Here is a 17,062-nt window from a genome sequence, read left to right as displayed (position 1 = left end):
TTGTATTAGTCTCCCTCAACTGTGGAGATCTTTTTTCAGAGCTGCAGGTATCTGTTACATTGTAAGTAAGTGTCATTATGCTTTGTTTTTACTGAATATACTGGAATGTCAGTGGTTGGAAAACTTTGTTTATAAAATGTGATAGGTATTTATAAAACACAATTTGTTATTAGTCACTTGTTTCATAGGTAGGTCAACTTTTAGGCTGTCTGGCTCTACTTCTGTTGGATTTGTTTATCCGTAAACTGAGCACTGTTCTTCCTTTACCTTGACCTTTGGCAATCTCTCGGAGATAAAATTCTGCAAAACGTGCTTTTGTATGTGATTTTGGAATCTTATTCAAAGCGTAACTTTGGACTTGTTGATGAAGGTTCTTCATCATAGCCAAAATACTTGGGCTTTTTTGATGATATTTTGTTCTGGGTTTTTTTGTTGGCTTTTTTTTTGTTTTTTGTTTGTTTGTTTGGGGTTTTTTTTTGGGGGTGGTGGTGTTTTGTTTGTTTTTTTGTTTGTTTGTTTGTTTTTTTAATAAAAGTGTAGGTTGACTGAGAGATGATCTGGGTTTGGGAGGGGGGAATGCAGGAACTGGCAATCACTACGTCTAGTGAATTATTTCTAGAAACCAATGTTATCTGGTCATAGGTACTAACTGTTGGCTTTTGCCTGTGGAGAATGTAGATTTAGGGCTCTTCAGGAGATTTTGGTAGGTCTTCTGAGAAGAATTTCTTCTCAAGTCCATCAGTTCCCTAGTCATCGTGATTTATGTGTCTTGTTCCTCCACTAATCTGGTAACCAAAATTGCTGTGACAGAATACGTTGATGATTTTTCAGGTTTATTTTCTGTAAAATTGTTTAAGTGGCTAGAGTGCAAATTTGGAACATCTAGAGGTGAGAATCTTTGTTCTGTTTGTTGAGGGTAAGTTGTGAAGGTTATCGTTAGTACGGAATACAAAAGGTCATTGAAGGATGAGAAGAAAATAATGTTGTTATTCCTTTTGCCTAAATTCCATAATAGTGCGAGAATGTTTCCTAGATAGCGTTAATTGAATTTGTACCATGCCAGGTAAGGTGGCTGGACACTTCTGCTCACAATGCAGCAAATATTTAATAGAATTTTTCTTTAATATATTTTTTGCTTAGTAGGTGCCGTATGTTACTCGAAATGTTCTGTTTCAGTGTAGCTTCTGGATGCCTTGAGGAATGATGTCTATGGAGACATCTTGTATACTGTGTTTATGTACTTGACATGGGTTTACCTAGTTCTTATGATTAATATCTGCTTACTGTCAAACTGTTTAGATGAAGTCCGTTATGCACGCCAGTAAGACTGCCTTTGCATAGGCTGAGGGGCTCAAGACCCTCATGCTCTCTCCTTGTGTCATATAGATCTATCAGGAAATTTCAGAACCTTCTTCCAGAAGCAGCTGAAATGAACTGCGGCTTGCCTCTGTTTCTTTCCTGCTTCTTAAGAATACATGCGAGTCTGATACTCATTTGAAATTGTTTTTTCAAGATAATTTTGTTCTACCAAATGTGAACCTTTTGAACTTTTCCCACTGCCCTTATTTTTCATCTGCTCTACTCATGAGACTGGTAAGTCCTTCCAGTTGTCAATTCGCATGACTATTCTAATTGTTTTGTCTTCTGAAAATAACCTTCTTAATTGAAAGACTAATTAAAATTTGAATGCGAGCATGCATCTTGAGAGCAGGAAATGTTGTATGTGTTTTTAACACTCGTAACAAAAATTTACTTGCAATTGAGAATTAGTTTTGTGTAAATGCAGGTAGAAAATTGCTTCAGTCTGTGCATGAGTTGGATCATTTTCTAGGTAATTCTCATGCACGTTTCTTCACAGCAGCTGTCTTTTTAAGAGTAAGGAACCCTTTTATTTGCAAATATAATCACTATGCTAGGTCGGTGTTAAAGTAGTCTACCGCAGAGCAGCATATGCCGTCTCACTTTTGTTTTGCTCACAACTATCATTCCATGCTGCATGCCAGTAGTTCACATAGCGCGGTCTTTGGAACTTCGTTTAAGGAGCCATGTCAACATAGTAACATCAAAATAGTTAAAAATCATGAAGTTCAGATTTTCTGGAGAGCCCAAATACTCTAATCATGACAACTCCAAAGTCCTAAGCTCCCGTACGGATTTATTTCAGGCAGCTGGTATATCCTGGGAGTTCTGGGTGGGGGAAAAAACCCTGTGCGTTGCCTGGAAGTCCAGGTGTGTGGCAAGTGTGTGTGTGTGTCTGCCTCACTCGACTCCACCCTCTGGCAGCTACTGTGTGGGAGCCCATCCTTTTTTCCTGTTGTTCCAGTGGCACGTGCCAGAGAAACAGTTCCTTGACTCCAGTGGTACCAAACTTCAGAGGTATCTCAAGCGGCACAGTGTGGAGCCTGCCTGGCGGGAGGAGACTTTGAGACCTTTCAGGGAGGAGGTGTACAGCTGACTTGTAAGATCGGGACTAAATTGGCAACAGAAGCCATGGCAGCACTGTCTCTGCTCCTTTTAGTGGATAGGTTGGTATGCTGAACTGGGGGGAGCGCTGGGGAGGAGTGACCTCTTGAGAGGTGACTTCACGTAGGCGGCTAACCTTGCTTGGGACAAACCACAGCGGAAATGTGGAAGAAGTGAACGCTTGAACGCTTGTGGAGCAGCGCTATAAACTCGTTGCACGGCACTAGTTGCTGGTAGTTACGTTACAGACTTTTTAGAAGGAGAATTAGACTGAACTCTAGATAAACTTGCTGCTTCTGTGTTAATACGGGACTTTGTTTAAAAGTATGAGCTTGAAAAAGCTGTAATAGATGCTATATGGATAGGTTTGGCTTGATTAATTGCTATTGATGCCGTTCTAATATTTTTTTATTTTATTTTTTAATTTGGTTGAGGCTTCAGCCTGACCATGACAGCACACAGAGCTACATAAATACTGGCAATATATGAATGTGCAGTATGTATATATGGCAACTATTCAGTAAGTTTATCTTAGGAGTGCTTATAGAACCAAAATGAAGTGGTTCTTAAGTTTTATTAAAAAACAAGGTTTTACTGACACTGCTGAACTTATCTGTTGGTATTAACTTCCTCTCTTACCCACAAAAAAGGCAGTTGGGCTGATCAGTATACAGTAATGGTGCAGTATGTGTATGTTCAAGCAAAAGATTGTTTGGTCCCTCTCTTGTATCACAGGATCCTGTTTGTATGTATGTAAACATTAACACTGGAGTTAGAATTAAATTCTCTTCAGGAAGGTAATTTCTCTCCACAGCTCAATTAAAATAACAAGGTTAAACAGCTTTTTGGTGCCAAATACTGTTTTTAGGGGACGGCGCAAAAGTAATTTTCTATTTGAAATGTGGTGTCAATTTAACTTCTGTGCTTGGGTTTCATAAAATAAGCAGCTGCAGACACTTAGTGTAAAATAGTTTAACATGTTCAATAGGAATGCAAATGTAACCCGTGACACTTTAATGGCTCCACACTAATGATACTGCAGACATGATGCATCGTGTCAGATATTCCTGTTAATATCCCTGTTGTAAATCAGCATGATGTGCTCTAATGGTTGTGAAGAGGACAAGGAGACTGAGATAATGATCAGCATGTGATCTTTTCTTTCCAGGCATGTCAACCCTTTCTACATTCAAGATCTCAAAATAATTTTTGTATATTAAAACACTTGTAATTAAACTTTGACATCTTTTACCCTAGAATTTCTGAGCTTGTCTTTGGGGTGAAAATGTGTGTGTGTTTTGTTTTGTTTTGTTTTTTTTTTCCAAATACAGAATCTTTGCTCCTTGTTAACCTATATTTTCTATTAGGTAAGATCTCTTTAAGGTACCTTTAGAGTGGAATTTTTTTGGTGAATTATATTTGCTTGGAAGTGAGACTGCTTAGTACTTTTTTTGAAAATCCTAGGGAGCTGTGTAAGCAAGGGAGGAAAGGAATTCCTGTTTGTGCTGTGGCAGCAGAAAAATGAAAGCTTTTGCTATTAATTATTTGCTCTGATATGTATATATCATATGGCATATATATATATATATGGCAGAAATCATTACTTCCTTCTTAAGGGAGTTGCATATTTTAAGGGTCTGCTTTCAGTCCAGGAGTCTCAAGTAGTGGCTTTATCTGGACCCTGTGGTGTTGTCCTGATTTATTGTAAAGCTCTGCAGAAATCAGACCAGAGAACATTCCATAGTGGGTTTTTTTTTCCCTTAAGTTTTCTAAAATTAGGTGCAAAGGGAGCGGCATCTCTCCTGCTCCTTCCATGCCAGCACAACTGTCATGTGGTTTACCTTTGGCTTGTTCCAGTCTGGGGCAGATCAGGTTTTAACAAGGTTGGGTGTCCTCCGTCAAAGCAAGAACGGGTTGTAGTTTGTGGTTCTACATCTTGATGTGCCAGTTTGTGGCTTCTGATAACATTGTGCCTTTTGGGAGTTTTGAGACTTTTTGGAGTGCACGAAGAGTGTGGACACCAGCAAAACACCAGGACTTAGGCACATACAGAGAGCAGGGAAAAAGAGGAAAAAGGAGAGTAAGTTGCTCTGTAGAGAATGGGAATTGGATATTGACCATGCCTGGTGCTTTCAGTTCAATATATATTTTAAATTAAAAAAAAAAACAACAAAACAAAAACAAAAACCAAAAAGTAAACTGGAAATCCCTGACGTAGTACCAAGAGAGGAAGAGATGCCTGGTGCCCTAGAACGTACAGTGGAAATCACGCGGACAGAGAAGAGTGCGCTGAGCAAGCACTGTGCCATCTGCTCGATAAGCTGTGGAACAGATTACTTATTGTGATGCTCCCTCTAAAGGGAAAACAGTTTGGATTGCAGAATTGAATTGAAAGCAAGTATGTGAGATTGACTTTCCAGGTTTAGTTCATCTTACTCAGGCATTTGCAGCAGAGAGCTATTATACTTTATCGTTCCGATTCATCTTTATTTTGCTCTGAGGATAAAGACCTACTGCTGCTCATAAAATCCCTCCGAGGAGATTGGGGGAATTGTTGCTTGTATATACCTGTGCTAGCAACCTCTAATGTGGATAGAGAGAGAAAATTGCCTGTTAGTCCTTTAATTTTCATGTTATTGCAGTGTTAAACGAACTGTGGTGAAAGCCTTTTACTTGTGAAAGAGAAGATTTGAATGTGCACAGAACTAGCACGCAGGTGTGCCTCCTTGTGGGGCTCTTTCAGGCGTCCCTGATGCTAGAAGTTCTTGTTTTCTCTGAAGACAGTATGTAGTCTGGAATTTAGTTTGCTTGCTTAGGAAGTAGTAACAACCTGAAAGAAAACTTTTTGCAAGAACAGCCAGCCTGTCTTGCATTGTATATCCTGTTTACCTGCAGTGGTTTTGATGATGATATTCCTGTAATGTTTTCCTTTTTGTTCTTAGATATATTTTAGAACTTGCTTGATATTTCTCCATTTTAAATTAACATATATTAAAAAATAATCTCATGTCTGTCTCTCATTTTATTTCCTTGGTAGCTGTCTCAAATGATCCTATAAATCCATCATCTGAGGGTGTCTTACATACATGTTATGAACTTGGGCAGGGGTCAGAAGATAATTACATGCAGAAGCCCTTCAGGGAACTAAACGCTCGAACAGAATGGATTTTTATATTGCAAAGGTGAAGGAATTGCTGGTGAAAAGAAAGCAAATTCAACTGAGAGATCTTTCTTGGAAATTGTTTTTATGATGGTCTCTTTTTCCCAGCACTAGCAGTTGTAGTGGTAGCAGTATAGTCAAACTTGTTGATTAATGCTCTAGTTAGCTTATAAATCTCTAGTTAGCTTATAAATCTCTAGTTAGCTTATAAATCTCTAAGTAGCATTACAGCTGTAATGATGAGCTACAGGAGAGCTTCATGACATTGTGCTTTGAAAGAAGTGGAATGAGGGAAGACATGGCAGTATGTTTCTACGTTTTCCGTGCTGTTCTTCTTTAGTGTTTTCCCTACAATTGTTTCACCTACATCTTTATACTATTTTGTATTTTGTGTGAGGTGGGGTAGGGGAAAGCTGAAAGGGGTTTGTAGAAGTACAGCTACTACTTAACTTTGACATTAGTTGTTATTGACTTGTGTGATTTCTGTACCTAAACACTTTGTTCTTATCTTTTAATGTGATAATCTGTTCCTGGTTTGGGTTTCAAGGTAACTGTACCCTTGTGATACAGAAGCACATAATCATTTGTGTAAATAAATGCATGTTTAAGGATGGCAGTGCACCGTATTAACTTTATAATACATTCCAGCGCACTCTGACGTCTGTGCCTCGATTGTTTTTCTTGTATTAAACGTTTCTCCTGTATTTCAAGCAACATTATCTCTGTTGGTGTATTTATGATATTGTTCATGTTAGTTGATCCAAAGTGGCCAGGAAAAACAACTTTTTAGTGTCCAGGTCGTTCCTATTACAGATGTGTATTCAGCCCTTTTAGAACATGAAGCTCAATATAGTTTTATTTCCCAAACTGCCACACTTCATGAATAAGAAACAATTTGTACTTGGTGGGTCAACCCACTGGGCATTAAGGTAGTAACTGTAAGGAAAAGCAGTAATGCCAGTCTGGAAGCATCTGTGGTCTGAAAGTGCTATAGCTGCCTGCTGATTGAAGTAGCAAAAATGCTTTTGTCTCATCGGAATTGTTTTTTCTTCTTTTAAATGAGGGAGGGAAAGCCTATAGTCAGGTTCCCAGGGAAAACCTACCACAAGGTGTGTAAATAATTGAGCTAACCTGGACATATTTGAGTATTTACTGAACAAGCAGTAGGACAAAAGAAAATCTATTCCTTTAAATCCAGACATGTCGTGGGTGTGGAGTATCTGTTGTGCTCTTGGAGGAGCTGAGTGCTACCAAAAGCATGAAAACTGGTCTGTACTATATGTCCACTTTTGGAAAAACATAGTTGTGGTGAGAAGACACAAGTCTGGCATATCGCTTTATGATTAAAAACTAGCAATGTCAATAAAAATAATTTAATTTTCAGTGGCTTTCTGTCTAGCTTTGACTGTTACTACAGTGTTTAAGCTGGTTGATTTGAGACATTTCAGAGAGACTTCAGAATGAATGTGTTTTGATAGCTGCTTTTAAGGTTATTCAGGAGAAATAATCTTTCATGAAAGCAGATCAAATACAGTAAAAGGTTACTATGTCTGCAACTTCTTTGTGATTTTTGGTAGTGTTTTGTGTTGTAACAGGCGGGTGGAGAATGTTGATGCAGCAAGAGACTTAGTGCCTTAGTCTTACTTTGAGTGAGGCTGAATGATCTAGAGAGAGGCTAAAAAAGAAGGCCACTTTTAGAAAGTTACAAATGAACTTTTTTTTTAATCTACTAAAAATTCTTATTTAACCAAGTCCATTGCCTAGTATAGTGATAATACTGCATGATGTACCTCTTGAGGATGGGAAACAGTGCCTGTCAGCACAACCGCAAGAGGAGTTGGAATATGTGATTGGGATGCATAAGGTTAGCAAATTGTCTATCCTTCTGTTTATTATAATTAATCAACCCTTTTGCTTATTCAAACTTTTTTTTTTTTTGGTAGGAATTTGTTTACCAGAAAGCAAAGTGCAAGATTTGAAAAACAAAATGATTTGGGATGGAAGCTGTTTGGAAAAGTACCTCTCAGAGAGAACTCACAGAAAGATCCAAGGAAAATACAAAAGGTATTTGTTTAATTCTGTGCCAGGATTAGCGGTGAATGTAGAAGCCAATTAAGTTTATGACCTGTATATATGACTGTGAAGCCTGTTTGAGTTGCGCACAATTTCTTAGACTGTATCAAAGAAGGTTCTTGAAATTTTATTTCCATTATAACAGTGCTGTTCAAAAGAATGTGTTCTACATGGTCATTGCATTGAGTACTCCATGAAAACACGTACCACTTTGGTATAAAGCATTTCATGTGAAGATTCAAAGTATAGGAATGTGTATTTGGTTTTTTATAATCAAGCTTAGTAGGTATTTTGAAAATCTTTCAAATTTCTTGTTCTGCCTTTCACTGGTTTGTAGCCTTTGTGTCATAGACCCATCTATAACATGCTGTTTGAAGGGAAATTGTGTTCTGCTGGGCCTTGGCTTATTTGTGCTTAAACAGTAATTAAAAATACATAAATTCAAGATAGAGTGAATGGTAGAGTGCCAGAAACTCGTGTTGGAATGCTAGTTTCATCCATTCCTTTTTTTCTGAAGTATTTGCTGTTTGGAGTTGAAATTTTCCATATGTGGGCCTTGATGAACATTTGGTTATTGACTTGAAATGTTGGAACAATACAATACAGTTCAGGATAGGTGAATGGAATAAAGTATTTTTTTTTCCTTGTACAGTATAATTCAAAAAGGAGTGTGTATTGAAATTGTTTATTGAAGTGGTTCCCTGAATAGAGAAAAACTTTAAAAGCATCAGAAACACCGAAGAATGTAGATTTCTCCCTGTCTTCATTGCTGCTGAACTAGTTTTGACATTGGTTTTTATGTGTGTGTCTGTTGCTTACATTTGCCAGTAGTTAGATCCATGATTTGTCAAATTTTAGCAGCTGTTCTTGGGGGTGGGGGAGGAGGGTGAAGAGGTCATGCAAAATTCTTTTCAGGCCTTCCTTAGTGTGTCATAAGAGAATAAAAAACACAGTGAAAACCCCTTTTCTCCTCCTTTGCATATCACTTCTCAAGCTATAGTATTATAACATTGTTGAAAACATAACATTTCAGAGGACTGTTTCTACTACAGATGAACACATTGCTGGTGGATCTAACCTGCCTTGCCAGTGGAAAAAAAATCGTATGAAATCCAACTATGTGGTCAGTAGTTTATGAGCTGCTCTTTCAGTGAGAAGAAGACATCCTCTTCCAATGTCTCACTTGATCTGGGATTTTTTGGATTGCATATAGGCATTTTATGTGTTTGGGGCTTTTGTTGTACTTCATTTGGTTCTCACTTCCTTGTTCAAACCACTGTGGGACTGGAAGGGTCTGCATGGAGAGAGACCATGTAGGCAGAACTTCAAAACCAGTTGCTGTGTGTGAAATGAGAATGCTGATTTGAAGGGCTGTGCTGTTTGATTTAGGGTAAAGTGCTCTGGAAATCCTGGTGTCTCATGTGACCGTTCTTCGCTGTAGCTAGGCTGTTAATTTAAGTGAAGTTCAAGCAGCTTTTTGAAGTTGTCACTATGATCAACTGTTCAGACTTTATCTACAGCTTATCTTGATACAATTAACAGTTCCAAAGTGTTCACCAAAGATTTTTGATGACATAATTGAAGAGGCTTAATAATCACAGTACTCGGACACTTAGCAGTGTATTTTATTGTCGTCATCTGTTCTTTGATAAGTGGGTAAATAACTTATTAACATTTTGTGGTTGTTGCTAGTACTGTGAATATTTTTCCTTTAGATCCAAACTATCTTACATCGTGAGTATTCAGTGTTCCTAGAACATTACAACTTCGGTTGTATTAAATTTGTTAGAAGAAAGTAGCTATTAAAGAATTATGTGGTATGGCATCCAACTGTTGGCGAGTTTCTGGCAAGACTGCAAGTCTGAAACGATTGTCTCCAATGCCTCTTGGATAAAAATAACTAATCCTTCCTAATTTATTTGGTGCTTTCCTGAAGTTATTTTTGACATGTAGAATTTCTGAGACATGGGTAATGCTGTAAATAACTAATCCAGCGTTACCAGCACCCAAAAGCACATCCTAATTTAGGTTACCCCTCACAGGTTGCTTTGACAATGACAAAGTAGCACTTGTGTTGCAGTGTTTTTTGCCCATTTAGAGGCATGCTTTTAGCTCTTTGACTTGTGCCTAAAGAACTTGCATACGTGTAAGTGGAGGAAGTGACAGCGTATGGCTATTGGGATGATGCTTGTTGGCCAGCACCAGTTCCTTCTCATTTCTGGAAAAAAAGGTACTAGGCCAGAAGAATAAATGCTCTGGTTCTATTTTTACCTTGAGGTATGCTTTTTATTTCCAAGGCCAGAAGAGAAGGTGCTTAAAAGATCCTTATCTCATGTATTGGAGGTGTGCAGTGAAATGTGGGAGTTGGGGTAGAAGATGGCTGTGATCAAGATAAATGGTTAGTGTCCTAGTAAATTATTTCAGTTTCTGCACTTTTTCCTGTGGGACATGAAACAAGGTGCCTAAACTCTTTCTTTTATAGGTGGATGTTAATTGTCTGCGCTTCATGTATGCTTTACTTGAAATTGGGCTTGATTTTTTTTTTAGTTTACTTTTCTTCCCAGAAGTGCTAGGGCCTTCCTTAAAGCTCAGTGCAATGGGAGTTACGCTTGCATTATATGAAATCCGCTATAAACACTAGGGGCCCTGAGAAGCCGATCGTTTGGGGATGCAAAGTTGGTGACTGTTTTGGAGCTGGAAACTCCGTATCTCGATCATCAGTGTTCCATGACTTGACTTCCACGCTGTCGTATGCAAAGAGATGTGGAAAACACTGTGGAACGCTCTTACATGAACTTGTCAGTGTGGGAGCTGGGTCTCGAGGACTGTGTGGGGAGCTGCAAGGCCCTGAACAATGATGGAAACATCATAATTGTTGATTGAATGCTGTCAGCTCTATGTATTGAGTGAAGTGTGTAGAGCATACAGTCCAAGTGGAAAATGCCACCTAGACAGAAGGGACTAATTCAAAATCTAAGTATTGTTTTAACATAGCATTCCTATGTGCTTCAAGAAAACCAAACTGGAGGGAGAAAAGGGAGAGTCAGTTTTTCTGACATCATGGAAAATCAGCAGGGTTTTGATCTCTTGAGCTAACCTAGTGATTCGCAGCAGCAGTCACCTGTCACTCCATGCCATGAATTTCTGATTATATTACACAACTGGGCTTGTGCAAACTTAATGAGAAATATTTAGATGTTGCTCGTGTGCTGCTGGCCGCAGTTGTTACGGGTATTGCTTCCTTCCCATAGTACACTTTATTCCTTCCGTCTTCTGTATGTGCAGGATTATCTGACTTCATTCATAGGATTCAGCGCTCTGACAGACTTATTTCTAATGTTTTATGCTGCTGACATGTTGAACAAAAGAATTGTGCATTGGCGTGCCCTTGTAACTTAACTTTTCATCCCTCTGCCTCTTGAGTATTCACCTGGATTTGTACTGAAGTGATACTCAGTGCCCTGTTAAAGGGCTTCGTGCCTATTTGCTGGTGGCAGAAAACTGAAGGCTCTGAAGAGTCTGTTACTTGAGATGCCTCAAGTTTGGGAAAGGGTTGAGGTGTAGACCGTGCTTTCCTCTTCAGTTGACCCTGGCCCTCCTGTTCCAGTTCCTGCCTCTGTTGGTGCTGGTACTTGAAACAAGGGATGTTTATTGAGCAAGAGCCTTTCCATTCTCTGGCTGCTCAGGCTTGATTTACTGATTCTTTTACAGGAAAAAAATCCAAATGTATTCATACCATGGAGTCCAGGTCTTCCTGCAAATTGTCTGTTCACAGTGATGTTATTGTCTATGTGGTAAAATCCTCATTAGCCCATAGATTGTAAGAGACTCAGTCTGCCTGATTACAGAGGCTATGGAGTAGCGATTCTATTAGCAAAGTCTTGGTCTAAGTTAATTCTGAAAGGCAACTTAGAGGAGAGGAAAGGTGATAAATTCTTCATTGTGATTTTTGCTTGATTATGGTTTCCCATCTTGGGGGGGGGGGGGGGATCAAGTTGCATGTAACTTGTTTAGACTATCAAAAGTCCTTTGGATAATCTAAGATGCCACAAAATAGCCTGACCGCAGTAGTAGCTACGGTTATCAGTTTCTGTATGTATCTGTCCTCAAGTTCCACACGCCTAGGGAAATCCATCTGATTGTACCTGCTTGGTATGAAGCTCTTTGTGCACAGGAACTAAGGTGACTGAGCCACCAAGTAATCCTTTCTCAAGTCAGCTTCTTTTGCTTCTGGACAGACATCAAAGAAATCCTTTGTGCCAGGTCACGCATTAGAGCCCTGTGACTATCCCATTAATTTGGCTGTAGACTCCTATAGTGAATTCATTGGTATGTTCATGGTTCCACCTTTTGATAGCTTTATATGTTTTTGTCCAGAATGAGATGAACAAAGTTAACTGCAAACTTAGTCTTCTGAAAGATAAGGATGTTTGTGTATACATTTTTTAAACTTATATGAAGGGCATAATCTTTAAATACTTTCATAATGTACATTGTTCTGATGCTTTCCCCATAATAGTTTCATCCGGAGTTGAAAGAAATTTGCAAGAAAGAATGGAATTGTGAGGTGTGTGTTTATGTAAAGCACAAAAGGGGGGGGGGTGTGTAATTGAACTGTGAAGTGGCTAAAGATTGTTCTTAGAAATTCCAGTTCTTATTTCCTTCTGGCCTGCTACTTAAATAAATGATGAAAATTCCAGACCCTCAAACTTCAGTTGCCATTCACAAGTTGAGCGTTATTATACCGCAGCTGAAGATGGCTGTACATACACAACTGAGGCCAGACACAATTTGTAAGGAGCAGTAGTATTTTTTTCTGTGTCGTGGTCTGACCTCCGACCAAAAGAATGATCAGACAGGTTTTTGAGCACGTAAGCCTTTTCTCAAGTCCTGTAAAAACTTCTAACAGCACTCACTTGTTCAACTAGTATATGTAAGACATAGCATCATAGTCCATTTTAACAATGTGGGAATTAAAGTCACTCCAGCTAGAGTTGGTGTTTGGCCTACTTTTACTGCTGACAGTATACATGAGTATTTCTCTTTGGATAAAGAATTAGTATTGGTATAGGCTAAGGTTGGATTGCTTTGCATCATCACCAAGAGGTTTTATACAGTTTTTATACAGTTAAATGTTTTAAAGCTTAAAAACTGTCAGAACAAGTAATCTTGTCTGAGAAGCTGGAAGTACATTTGCAATGGAGGTTTGCATGATTAATTTTTTTGCATCAATTATCTTCAGGAATCCTGCTTGAGCAGAACTGGTTATGCCAGTTGCTTTTATAATTGATGTGTGAAAATGCACTAGAAGTCAGATGACAGTACTTCCCTGAGAGTAATAACCGAAGTTAAATTCTCTTCCCTTCCAATAGACTGCAGAGCTCAGCTAGGCTTTGCAGCCATGGTTTCTTTCAGGAACTCTTTTCAGGATTGGCAAGAACAGCAGATCTAAATACCATATGTTTGCAACTCCCCCCCCCCGCCCCGGTTTTGTTAGTGAATGCCCTTGAAAAAGAAAGTCCTTTAAAAATTCAAGAAGAGGTAACATTGTTCTCAGCATATCATGTGGTTGTCTCCTCTTATGTGATCAGTCTTCGCAGAACTTGTTTGCAACTGGCGAGTCAAGATCTTGTGTATTAAGAGACTAATGTGTATAGAGGAAAGTCAGATTTTAGCGATATCCTAGAAACACCTTACAGCTGTCTTCCCCAAAGGAGCAGCTTAAAATTATTTTTTTCTGTAGTGTCTCTTCTTTTTTTTTTTTTCTGCAATATGAAAATCCATTTTTTAATCAGTGCGTAATTTTTTTTACCCTATGAAGACTGTTCAATTTAACTTCAACTATATGAATTCAAATAAGAGCTTAATGGAATGTCTTCATTTTCTTTGAGTTTCAATACCAGTAAAATTCAGCACATATAACACGTGAGGCCTTTCAGTAACAATCTTTACTCATAAATTCGGGTCTAAATATTTTATGATCTCATTTGCTGACATTCCATATCAGATTATTCAGAATTTCTAATGGCAGTTCCTTAATAATAAAAGCTAGCTATGATTTTTAATCCAGGCATGGTCATCTTCCCAAACTTACAAGGATTTCTGTTCTGAAAGCCATAGCGCACTCTCAGGGGGGCAGGAGACGGAACCCCCCCCCCCCCCCCCCCCCCCCGGATAAGGATTCAAATAAATGAATTGCTTGGGAGTTGGATTCCAGCCATGAAAGCCACCAGTGATGAAAACAGTCTGCCCACCTCAGATGCAGTAGAAAACTACAGGGGTTTATGTGCAGCTGTGGGTAACAAATTTGTCTGTGCGAGGCCCCAGGAGCAGATTGCAGGAGTGCAGTAGGTGGAGTGGCAGCTTCCAGCCAGGCTTTTCAGTACACCTTGCTTGTTCTGCACTTACCGCTACAGCAAAGTCATTTGAGTCGGATTGTTCAGAGTTGATAATCACATTAATACAATATTGCTTCTATCATACAAGCTGTCAGCAGTGTGTTCCCACCCCGCCTGCCAAACTGTTTGGATTTTTTTTTTTTTTTCAATCGTTCCTATATTTGTTTCTTTCGAGGATAAGGGGAGATGGAAAAGTGTCGTTCTTTTTTGGTACCAGTGATAACGTTTCCCACCTGGGCTGTCTTCAGCTGGAGACGCAACAGGGTTTCTTTTAGGAGTGATGCACTAACAGGAAATCAATCAACATGATTTACCAGTTATGTTTTCCGGTGATAATCAATCAAGACTATATGTGGGATCAACATTCCAGTCAATTAAAATCAATTGTACTTAAGAGGCTTACTCTGCAGCATATGATAAAGTGAAAATGAGCTCTCGAAACAGCTAAATACATTGCTTGGCTCATAGGTGTTTCTTTTTTATGGGATAAATAGTTAAGCTTATAACAGTACTCGAGGAAGAACCTTTGTAAGTTGATTTGGGTCAGTTATCATTCAAGTCGATCTTCACTTGATTTTCCCTTTTTTTTTTAAAGCTATAATCCTAGTTGATTAATAAAATCACTTTACTCAAAGCTTGTTTTTTGGCTTGGACCTATTAGGTGGAAAAGAGTTGCAAGAGAAACAGCACCCAGCAAGAAACACTGAAAGAAATCACTACAGCCCATGCTTGAGGCAGACAACGATAAGAGGTCCTGTTGAGAGCAGTGTGTTTTATCCAGGAGAGAAAAAAAAAAAAAGCCAAACAAAAAACAGAGAGAAGTCTCCCGACTGCTGATGTGTGGAGGTTCTCATGCAGCTCCACGTGCCAGACCACTCCAGATAGCAGCCGTGCAGCGTGGCTAGCTGCCACATGTTCAGCTTCCTCTTGCCCTCTGCTGACGGGTGGCAGCTGTCTAAAAATACTGAGCTTTCCTAGGCATTTGTCTTAACCATGCGTAACGCTGCATTCAGATGGACGATTCAGGGCCTTTTGAAGAGGAAGTGGTTGGTTCAAGTTGACTGCTGATTCTGGCAGGAGCTAGATCCACAATTTTGGATAAAGCATTGTCTTCTCATACTGAGTTTGTCTTTGGGTGGATCACTGGATAAATCATTGTGACTAATGGCTGTAGTCGTTAATGGTGGGGTGAGTGTTTGCACGTAGACTTCATTCACACTTTAAAGTGTTGTAGGCTATGAACTGTCTAGTGCGTTTTTTCTGTTCCGCAGCAGAAGTCCGAGGGTGTAAATGAGTCACTTCCTGCGTTCTCCTCCTCTGGGTTCATTTCTACTTGTCAGCCTTCAAAAAGGCAGGATTTAAATCTGTGCTGGTGTGCCTGAGTTCCTTTTTGTAAGAACAAAGAAACACAAGCTCATTTGCAGTGTAAGAAGGCATAGTTACTGTGGTTAGCCTGAAACTAATCTATGCTTATTCTTGTTGAAATCTCTAGAAACAAAGGTGTAACTCTGATTTTCCCACTTAAGAGTTATAACCCCAAACTTGCAAGTTGCCTTAAAGCATTGCAATTTCATGTCTTTCCTTCTGATTCAATTAAAAATATTTTGATTTTATTGTAATCATACGTAAAGGGCATCTAATTTTTGTGGAAGTAAATAAAAATAAGTAAAGAAAGGAAGCTTATTTTGTCACTTATGAAGTCCTAAAATATCTTTTTTTCCAACAAGAACTGTACTAAATATATTATTTAGCAATTCCAATAGGCTGTATTACTCTTTATAGAGTGTGTTGCCCTTGTCCTGACTTGAAAATTACATGCCTCAAACAAATCTACTATCATATTTAAACAGATAAAGCAGGAGTAATAGCTTCCATCCACAGTAAATGAAAGGGTAATTTAATACTACAGCAGAAGGATTGTTCCTGAGTATTTTAATAATAAAAGAATGTAATCAGACCCACCCAGGTGTCATAATCTAGCAGAGTCTAGCTGTCAAAGTGCTGCTTTTGATGCTCTTGGAACATCTTCCCTTATGTTACGAACATGTGAAAGCACAGAATATGTTACGAACATTAGGCTAATAGAAAATAGCAGGCTTTGAGCATCAGTTTTAACAGTTATGGCAAGCTACAACATGTTTTTTGAAAGGGAGTGAGAGGGTTTTTCCCCCCCCTTTTCCAGTTTTAAAGCTTTTATTTTAGTTTCATCACTCTTTAAGACTTCTCATAAATTGCCTTCATCAAAAGCCCTGGAAGCTGGAGGGATCCTAAATAGGTGTAACAGGCATTGTTTAAGAATAGGTATCTCCTCTCTGGAATAAAGATACTAAATAGATAGAAGTATAAGCTTTGTAGTTGTTATTGCAGTTCAAAATGTCATCTGCTAGTCTCTACTGAAGGGTCTGTTTCAATGCCAGTGGTATGTTTTAGGGGAAATGCAGTAAGTTTAAAGTTGGCCAGTGAGATCATAAAGTTTGTCTGTCTTAATTGAATCAGTTACTTTGTAGCCCCAGTTGATGCTTAGCATTAGATGGAATATTAATTCACATGGCACAAGGTGATTTTTAAATGCAGGAAGGCACGAATTCATGGAAAAATGCTTGACTACTGAGGATGAAGTAAACAGCTCTTCCTACCCCCAAGATTTCAAGGCCAGGGAAAACAACTTTTCAGAACACCCGATACATCGGTGGAAGTTCGTTCTCATTTGTTGTTAAATGAGGATCCAACATGCAGCTGGCATTTTTGTGTCTGATAGTGTTTATAGATAGGTACTTAAACACCTACATCTTTGTGTACTCAGTAAGTTTTTTTGGCGTAGTAACCTTCCACCATGCATGCTGATAAGCAACACGCAGCAGGCTTTTGGTTTTTTTTTTTCCCCTCTGTCAGTTTTGGAATGAAAATAGAAGTCTGTGGAGAGCAAGCCTGGAAATACCAGCACATACTTTTGAATATTGCATCGCAC

At 38.8% G+C, this 17,062-nt stretch overlaps 1 protein-coding gene across 2 annotated transcripts in view; it reads left to right on the top strand.

Moving 5' to 3' along the window:
• Positions 1-17,062, top strand: part of TBC1D14 (TBC1 domain family member 14) — a 76,310-nt gene that overhangs the window by 15,921 nt on the left and 43,327 nt on the right. For both annotated transcript variants that reach the window (XM_087736216.1, XM_087736214.1), the window contains exon 3: positions 7,567-7,687. In XM_087736216.1, the coding sequence (XP_087592342.1) occupies positions 7,567-7,687 (121 nt within the window). The remainder of the gene's footprint in view (positions 1-7,566; positions 7,688-17,062) is intronic.

The sequence above is a fragment of the Nipponia nippon genome, unplaced genomic scaffold (genome assembly GCF_047370975.1).
Source record: "Nipponia nippon isolate SJK-2023a ecotype South Korea unplaced genomic scaffold, ASM4737097v1 scaffold_6, whole genome shotgun sequence".
Classification (NCBI taxonomy): Eukaryota; Metazoa; Chordata; class Aves; order Pelecaniformes; family Threskiornithidae; genus Nipponia; species Nipponia nippon.
This window is presented reverse-complemented; position numbering and strand designations above follow the sequence as displayed.